At 43.8% G+C, this 9,855-nt stretch overlaps 1 protein-coding gene across 1 annotated transcript; it reads left to right on the forward strand.

Moving 5' to 3' along the window:
• The first annotated feature begins 2,049 nt into the window (after window positions 1-2,049).
• Window positions 2,050-3,072, forward strand: LOC139278187 (leukotriene B4 receptor 1-like). Its single transcript, XM_070896840.1, has one exon. The coding sequence runs from the start codon at window positions 2,050-2,052 to the stop codon at window positions 3,070-3,072; it is 1,023 nt and encodes a 340-aa protein (XP_070752941.1).
• Window positions 3,073-9,855: the final 6,783 nt, after the last annotated feature.

The following is a 9,855-nucleotide window of genomic DNA, read 5'->3' on the forward strand; positions in this document are numbered from 1 at the left end:
AACTATAGAAAGAAAAAGAAAGCCTTTTCTTTATATAGTTCATTATCACATCTCTGTGCTGAATGTGCCTCCCAGAATGGCCCCAGAATGCTTGACATTTCTCAGGCAGTGACTGAACATCACTCATTCTGATTGGGATGTGACCTACACGTGCTTCAGCTGCAAGTTTGTTGTGGTGAGGACTGCGCTTCACCACAGAGTGATGGGGGAGGGGGAAGAGAGAGCCTTCTGGGAGCTACAAGTGAGGGTTGTGTTAGCTTACTCATTGCAAAGGACCCTCGTCTTCAAGTAGCTGGGCTCAGCAAGCACTGAGTTAGATCCTGTGCAATTGCCAGACTTCTCAAGTGCTCTCCCTTTAAATCTACTTCTGCATGTGCTGTCTTTAAGGAAGTGCCAGTAGTTATTGATCTACTTTTCTCACCTGCTCCCTTATTGGTCTCCGACACTATTATCCATTTTGCTATGGGATGTTCACAAACGAGAAAGGCATATGTAATAGATGGGTGAAGACATGTGAAAACTGTTTGTTAACCAGTAAGCTTAAAGTCAGAGTTATGGCTTTAGGGAGCAAGGTACAGGAAGTTACAAGGGCAGATAGATGTGAGGGGATTTGCGTAAGGGAGTGGACACTATTAGAACAACAACAACGTGGACAAAGACGCAGAATGCCAGTCATTGAGATTGTAGTGGTTGGTGATTCTTTGCTGAGGGAAGTGAATAGTGATGTGTCATTAACCCTGCACTGCCGGAGTCTCCTTGTTGGCACTGTTGGCTCTCTCCTGGGTGGTTTGGCGATGGAGGGTGGGGACGGATACCCTGGAGGGTCAGCTGTGTTGCAGAATGTTGATCCTGATGGCTGATGCACCATCAATGAATGCAAGTGCTGCCCTGATTGAGCACTGGTGTGATTTCCTGGTGCCGTTCTGCTGGCTGGAGTATCAGCGTTGACCTCCTCGTGCTCTCTGTGTCAGGACTTCTCTTGGTTGGTGGTGCAGAGGGGGAAGGAATTGGTGCTTTTTGAGCTGGGATCGTTCTCCTTCTAGAGCGACGGAGCGATACCGGCTTAAGGGCTTAAACTATGATAGGTTGCAGAAATTGCCCTGTAATCCTTTGAGTGTAACAGATTGAGGGGTGACATGATCAAGGCGCTTAAAATGTTTGAAGGATTTCATAGGGCGGATCCGGAGGAATTATTTCCTCTGGTGGTGGAATCAAGAACAAAGAAACAACTCTTAAAATTGGAACTGGGCCATTCGGGAGCCAAATCAGGACGCACTTTTTCTCACAAAAGGTCCTGGAAATCTGGAACACTCTTCCCCAAAAAAGGCTGTTGATGATGGGACAATTGGAGCTTTTACGACACAGATCGATAGATATCTGTTAGGTAAGGGTATCAAGGGATATGGAGCCAATACAATTGTGGTGCAGATCAGTCATGATCCAATTCAATAGCAGAGCAGGCTCGAAGGGCTAAGTGGCCAACTCCTATTCCTACCTTTGGTGTAATAAAATGAGACCCGTCCGTTTAGTGATCTAGCCTGGCTGAGATCACCAAACGTAGTGCAAACTGGAGGTGCATCTGCGTAGTGCATTGGCTGGTGCATTCACCAGGGGAGCAGACAGCAGAATTCATGAGCTCGTGTTGCTGGGTGGGTTTACTACATAAACGCAGTGCACCTCCCACCCTGCTGGGGAAGGGGGAGAATGGCAGTGTCTGCTGCACAACGAAGACGCCTATTATAAAAATTTCACATTCAATCAAAAAAAGATAGTATGTGGAACTCTGTAAAAAACAGAACTTTCTGTCAAAGGAGCATCTTGAGCTCAGTAGATCTCCAACTGATCAGAACGATTCCGACAGATGTACAAAGGAAATATTGCCCACCCATTTGAAATGGGAGTAATATATTGCACTAAATATGCGAGATCCAGATTCCCTTATTACGTAAGGTTTTGCATAAATCTGCTTAAAAGAGGAAGTAACTCATTTAAAGGAAGTAATAAAAGTAACTGTTTACTTAGACTGAAGGGGAGTTCACGACAGCTAAGATGGAGCTGAGTAACAACGGGACAGATCAGTCATTTACAGCACAAAATGCAGTGGCCAGCATCATACTGAGCTTGGCTTGCCTCCTCGGAGTCCCGGGGAACGCACTAGTCATCTGGATTATACTTTTCACCATGCAGAGGCAGAGATCTCCCACTGTCGTGCTGATCCTGAACTTGGCAATAGCCGATGTGCTTGTTCTGATCACCTTGCCTCTGTGGATCTACTCTTTCGTGCACGGCTGGGCCTTAGGAGAAGGGTTTTGCAAAATCCTGAGCTACCTCATCCACTGCAACATGTATGTAAGCGTCTTCCTCATCACGGTGATGAGCGCCGAGCGCTTCATGGCTGTCGTCTACCCGTTTGCCACGCAGCGATGGCGCAGAAACAAAGTTGTCGTTAAGGTAGTGCTCGCCGTCTGGGGATTTGCTTTTCTCTTCTCAGTACCGGTGCTGATGTTCCAGGTGTTGGATGTCGACATGGACGGGCGGCAGCAGTGCTTGTCCATGGTATTCAACACTGACCAGCAGGAAATCTTGTGCACGGTCTTGCAAGTCGTGGTTGCTTTTGTAATTCCCTTTTCGGTGATGATTACTTGCTACATTTGCATCGGGAGGAAAGTAAAAAGCATGACCTTTAATACTCCAAACAGAACGGGGGCAGTGATTGGCAGCGTGGTGATTGTGTTTTTCATTTGCTGGGTGCCTCACCACATTATAAACGTGATTTCACTGGTGGCACTGATGACTGAGAATCAAACCATGTCAGACACATTAAATGATGTCTATGATATTGGTGTCTTGGTTACTGGAGCTCTAGCTTTCATCAACAGCTGCGTCAATCCTGTACTTTATGCTTTTGCAGCTCGGAATATCCGTAGTGGTTTTCGACTATCAGCCCTGGCTAAGTTATTTGACCAACTGACCCACTCTCTTAAAGAAGAATCTAGAAAAGAATCCATGGATACCACAAAAAAGGACTTGAGTGTCACTATGGAGGAGATGTGTTCTTTACAGGATATTTAAACTGTCATTTTCTTTTTTTCTACAATGAACCTTTTTGATTTGAATATTCTCTCAGTCTTTCTCCACCGCCTGCCCCAACCCCCCATGTTTCCAAGATAGTAGAAAGCTTCTGTGCCTACATGGGAGCCTGTGTGGGGAGTGGTCCGTGTATTTAACCTCCTTCCATCTGGGGCATAAACCTCCCCACAGTGATGCAGCTGAGATAGAGAAATGAGTAGTATGGAGCACTCACTCCGTCTCTGCCACCTTGCTATTCTCAACCATTCTTTGCCCTAACTGATTTGCTAGCCAATATCTCCAACAAAGTTATTAGATAATTAAGATTAGTGTTAAGATTGTGGCAGAATTTTCTTCAAGCTTTGACAGTTGTCACCTTCAGGTTGCTTGCTACCATTCATCCAACACTTGCTGGTCGGGTCAAATGGTCTGAGTCAGGGATTTCCCGATGGCCATATGGTGCAAGTATGTGGCAGGAGCCCTCAGTTCACTGGCGTGCCGTTTGTTTCCTTCAGATGACAAACTTCTCTCTGCTTCGTGCGTCATTTGTGTTAACCAAGGTCCAGAACCTAAAACAATGCATCCCCACTACTATCTGTTGGCAAGTGGAGTATTGAATCTTAATGCAACGTAACTAATTATATTTAAATTCTTACATTAATGCTGCCAATGTTCAGCTCTGCTAATGGAGGGATATTTAAATAAAATACATTTCTCTTCAGAAGTGTGCTCTTCTGAATAACAATACAGAATTTTACCCTCTTACTAGTTATTGATTGTTGCTGTGCCTTTCCTTCACCTCGGAGGACAGGGACAGGCAATGGCAGCTAGAATGGGCGTCTTTGATTGGCTGATTGCTGGGGTGCTTCTGCTGACTGTATAAGATCCCAGAGGGACCCTGGTTCCGAATGGTTCAAAGTTGACCCATGTTGGTGACAATGATTTAACTTTATTCAGCACAAGCAAGACTTAATACATTACAGTATTGGAGCAGTAGTTTACAGAATATAATGGAGATATTTTACCCCGTTATGCTCTGTGAGTAGGCTGGACTGTGTCTCTTGTCTCTGGTCTCTGGTCTGTCTCTCGGGTGACCCCTGGATTCTTCCTGAAATCTTCTACCCTTAGTGGCGGTTGAGACCCCTTTCTTATACCCTTACTTTCATTCAAAACCTATCTTTCTGAACCAATCATTGGCTTGCACCCAATTCACAAAAGTCCAAACATAAAGATGCCACGTCCACAGCACCTTGGCTTACTCAGGTCCTGGTCGAATGACCCCCTAGAGCTAGTTCCACTCTGTGCCTCATCCTTACTGTTGGCTAATATCCAACTTTCGTTCATTCACCCAACGGCTTCCCTATTCGACTGTAGCAGTCCCCTTTCTCACCTTGGCTTTCTGGGTTACAACTTACTCACAGGCTTTAATTATATGTAAAAGGGTTACATGTCTAATATAATTCACGTTACCATTGTATACAGTTGATGATTCCAGACTTCTGCATTTAATTCTTACACATGATTATAAATCCATTATTGATGATTATCTCACTAAAGATAGAAAACAAGCATTCTAAAAAACTCAACTAACCCATGATAATCTTACAATGGGGGCAACTCTTTCAGCTGTCCTCTGCCACCTGTCCCACTGAGAAGGGTTCCATCCATTATCTTGTAAGAAAATGTGAAAAGTTGCACAGAGAACAGTCACACATCACATACAGTCAGGACTGGATAGAGATCCAATACGAAACCATGCGACAAGATGGTGTATGGGTATATCACTTTCACAGAGACTTGTACTTGCAGCATTATGAATCGTGTTCCTTTTCTACACTATAAAAAATAATTTAAAAATGCATGCTGTGGCTAGTCTTAATGCTGACTTTTAGGAAGCAGAATTAAAGAAAGGAACACCATGACTGTTCTTCCCTTGAAAATGTTTCCTGAATTAACTTTAAAAAGTTCCTGATTTGCTTTTATTTGCTTACTGCAGTGCACAACTAACACTGCAATCTCCATAGAACTAAACTACTTACATGCTGTTAGATTAAAGCCATATAACCATATACCTGCATATAACCAGGCTTTATTACATTAGATCACCCGCTGTCTTATATTAAAGTCTACGTGTACTTATAGTGAATTCTAATGCTTCATTATTGAAATCATCGATAGAGCATTCATTGTGTTTGTAAATGTACTGGATTATTTTTATACATGATGTATGTTTTGGCAGAATTAAAAATAATCTTATGTGTTATTTAATTTAATTTAACATTATAAGAAAAACAAAGCATCCAAGGAATACTGATTTTTTTGTCACAATGGGGAAGTTTTCCTCAGAATGAAACTGCTGATCCCCATATGTCAGCAATGGTTTATTAATACCGCAGTGCAGCATCTAATGACATGAAAGGGGTCATTCAGGCACTTTCTCTGCATGTCTGAGTTGTGGCTAGGTGAGGAGCACTCTCACCTCTTGAATCAGAAGTTTGTGGATGTAAAAGATCCCGTGGCACTATTACGAAGAAGAGCAGGGGAGTTCTCCTGGTCAACATTTATCCCTCAACCAACATCACTAAAACAGATTATATGGCCAGCTATCTCATGGCTATTTTTGTGACCTTGCTGTGCACCAAATGGCTGCCGTATTTCCTACATTACAACAGTGACGACACTTCAAAAGTACTTCGTTGGCTGTAAAGTGTTTTGGGACATCCTGAAGTCATGAAATAAGTTATAGAAATGCTTGCCTTTTTTTCTTTTATGTGTGCATATTGCATTTCGTGAAGGGATAGTAGAAATTTAGGAAATTAGAAGGTTTATCTTAAATGATCATTATCTGAATGACCGTCTTAAAATGTAATCTTCGAAAGGCACTGCCTTTTTGGAAAACCTGTTTGACAAAGTTGCTTTGTTTAGGGAAGGAGAAGAATCAAGATTAATTTTTATTATGATGCCATCACATGCAAGTAATGCAAAGGTACATTTCACTGTAATTTATATGATAGCTTTATCTCTTTATAAATACTTTTTCTTGAAGATGATGCCCTTTTAATAGTTCTTAACTGGATTATGCAAACATCTTGCATATAATGAGATCCCCTGTAGTAAGTGGGAATAGTTGTCTACGTATAGTTATATGATCCTCAAGCAAGATTTGAGCTAATCAAAGCTGATCTTTAATACATTCCACTGTATTCGTGCGGTGCTAGAATAACAAATATTGCCACAAGTTAAAGCATTATCATTACTGCAGTTACAATGTGTTTCATTATATGTATTAATGTATATTTGTGTATTGTTTCACTGCATGAAGGTCAGATTAGAGCTAAAGTATGTGTCTGAAGGTTGAGTATCAATCTTCCAGTCTATCCTTAATTGATAAAGCAAATCAAGTTGATGGTTACTATTCAATCAATAAATACTTTTCACACACAGTTCGTTTTTCTTTTTCAATCCTTTTCTGCAAATATATTTTTCTTGTTATAGTTCTCCTCCCTGTCACTGCTTGTATGTGAGTCTAGTATGAAATCACAATGTGTTCAGAGCTTCATCATGCAGGTGATTTTCAATTGCTAGCTGCCCACATCCCACCTGAAAATGTATGGCAGGTACCTTGGCATTCCCATAGACACCCAAGGCTCACCTGATGCAGTTTTCAAGCGGATTTATAAATGGGCGAGTAGCATGGTCACCTGTTTCACGCGGGAGGCTGCTTACATATGAAAATCAGGGTCCTACGGCGATTGTTAAGCGGGCAGGAAATGGCCGGTAGTGCTCGGAGCCGATATTTTGAAATCGGGAACAGTCAACTAAAGCAGCATCTCTGTATTTCTGAGGTGAACAGTGACTTTACAGTGCAATTTACAGTGGGAAAGTTATTTTATTGGTACTGAGTAAATTATTAAGATCAAAGGCATTTTAGTTATTTCTTTTCATTGAAAAATATTCTGGAGATTTAAAAAGAATGGGGCCTGGACCATATTAGCTTGTAATGCTGACTACCTGTCTAATGCAGGATCCAGATGTGAGAAGGTTTATTGAGCAGAGTTATTAGGGTAATGGAGGAGGTCGCAGACTGATGAGGAGGAGGAGGCCTTACCCGCAAAGGATTTTCAGGGAGAAGAACTCATACTTGGACCTGACCAATCGACAGTTTGTTCGAAGGATGCGCTTCTGAAAAGAGGTGATCAATGAGATTTGCCAGCTCATTAAGGCAGACCTGCAGCCCAGTCATCATCATTATCATCATCATAGACAGTCCCTTGGAATTGAGGAAGCCTTGCTTCCACTCCTGAAGTAAGTTCCTTGGTGGTTGAACAGTCCAATATGAGAGCCACAGACTCTGTCACAGGTGGGACAGATAGTCGTTGAGGGAAGGGGTGGGTGGGACTGGTTTGCTGCACACTCCTTCTGCTGCCTGTGCTTGATTTCTGCATGCTCTCGGCGTTGATACTCGAAGTGCTCAGCGCCCTCTCGGATGCACTTCCTCCACTTCGGGCGGTCTTGGGCCAGGGACTCCCAAGTGTCAGTGGGGATGTCGCACTTCATCAGGGAGGCTTTGAGGGTGTCCTTGTAACATATCCGCTCAATACCCCCAACATTACTACACTCTCTGTCAAACTGAAGGTGACTGCAACACTTTTATTTTATGCATGCGGCTCTTTTCAGGCATCAGCTGGGGACATATGCTGTATTTCTCAGTATGCTACTCATCACTGCATTCGACAGGTAACTAAAGCACTGTATGAATACCGGATGGAATTTATAAACTTCCCAATGACCAGGGAGGCACAGAATGAGAGGGCTTTGGGATTTGCACGCATTTCCGGCTTCCCCAAGGTGCAGGGTGCTGTTGACTGTACCCATATTACCCTGTGAGCACCATTACAGGAGGCAGTGGTGTACCAACACCATAAGGTATTCCACTCCCTCAACGTGCAGCTTGTATGCGACAATACACCACACATAATGGCAGTGAATGCCAACTTTCCAGGGAGCATCCATGATGCGCACATCTTGCGTGAGAGCACTGTGTCAGACCTGTTGAAGTCTGAGCCACTAGGTAAATGCTGGATGCTAGGTGACAAAGGGTATGGCCTTGCCCTCTGGCTCTTGATCCCCCATGCAGAACCCTCAGACAGAAGCTGAGCAACAATATAATAAGAGCCATGATGTCATGTATCTTACATTATTATATATAACTGCATCCTAACATGCTATACATGACTGTAATAAGATATGACCTGTAACCACCAGCATACCTTACCACCAGGGGTGCACTTGCAAGAGAGAGGTCTATAAGGAGAGGTCTCAGGCAAGTGCAGCATTCCAGAGCTGTGAAATAAAGGTGCAGGTCCAGAGTGACCTTGACTTCACTACATGCCTTGTGTGAATCTGTACTGAGGGGACAGGACTTTACAGTAGCGACGAGGATGGGATTACAGAATCCACAGAATGGCGAACAACGGATCAGATGAAAAGTACAATGCGGGAGACAATTGGGGGGACTTTATAGAAAGGCTCCAGCAAAGCAAAGACTGGTTAGGCGATGATAAGGCAGACAAGAGAAGAGCCCATCTCTTGACCAGCTGTGGCTCGAAAACATACGCTTTAATGAAGGATCTGTTGGCACCCGAGAAACCAGCAAGCAAGTCGTTTGAAGAATTGAGCACACTGGTAAGAGACTATCTGAAGCCAGTGAGCAGCCTCCACATGGCCAGACACAGGTTCTACAACTACAGACGCTGTGTGGGCCAGAGCATACCTGACTTCGTGGCGGAACTTCAGAGGTTGACTAGTTTATGTACTGAAGTTGAATGTTCAGCCATGAACTCATTGAATGGCGGTGCAGGCTAGAAGGGCCGAATGGCCTACTCCTGCACCTATTTTCTATGTTTCTATGTTTCTATGTTTCTATGTGAGTTCTCCGATGAACTGAGGAGAGAAATGCTGAGAGACTTTATCATTGAAGGAATAGGCCATGCAGCCGTATTCCGAAAGCTCATAGATACCAAGAACCTGACCTTAGAGGCAGCAGCACTGGTTGCACAGACATTCTTGGTAGGGGAAGAAGAAACGAGGTTGATTTACAATGCAGGTACGACAACTAATGAAATATCGGAACAAGAAGTTCACAGCACTAAACAAGCTGCTACCCCCACACACAGACAAACCAGGGGAACAGGCTTTCGATGTCAGGCAGAAGCCATCAAGGGCCACAGGAAGGGCCGTTCACACCTCATCAACCCACAATGCAAGCAATCAACTACAAACTGAGAGAAGCTCAAGAGAGATCAGCCAGACGCAGCTCATTCTTTGGGAACACTTTGAACAATGGAACAGGTCTGTACTGGAGGTGTGGGGGTGGGCACTCATCAAGGGGATGTTGATTTCAGCAGGCTGTTTGCAGAAATTGTGAAAATACAGGGCATTTGGTCCGTATTTGCAAAAAAACAGCAGCTCGGCTGGTATACGAATCGGATGGGTCGGAAAACGGACCAGAAGATGGTGGGGACAGTACCCGGGACACCAATGTACAGCGGGTCAACACAATCAATGGCCGCTGCTCCTACAACAGGACGCCTCCTATAATGATGAGGGTCCTACTCAACGGGATATCTGTCAACATGGAGCTGGACACGGGAGCGAGTCAATCTCTCATGGGTGCTCAACAATTTGAACAACTGTGGCCACATAAAAGAGACAGACCAAAACTCACAATGGTCGACACCAAACTAAGGACCTATACCAAAGAAATAGTACCAGTCCTCGGCAGCG

Source organism: Pristiophorus japonicus, chromosome 13 (genome assembly GCF_044704955.1).
Source record: "Pristiophorus japonicus isolate sPriJap1 chromosome 13, sPriJap1.hap1, whole genome shotgun sequence".
NCBI classification, from domain to species: domain Eukaryota; kingdom Metazoa; phylum Chordata; class Chondrichthyes; family Pristiophoridae; genus Pristiophorus; species Pristiophorus japonicus.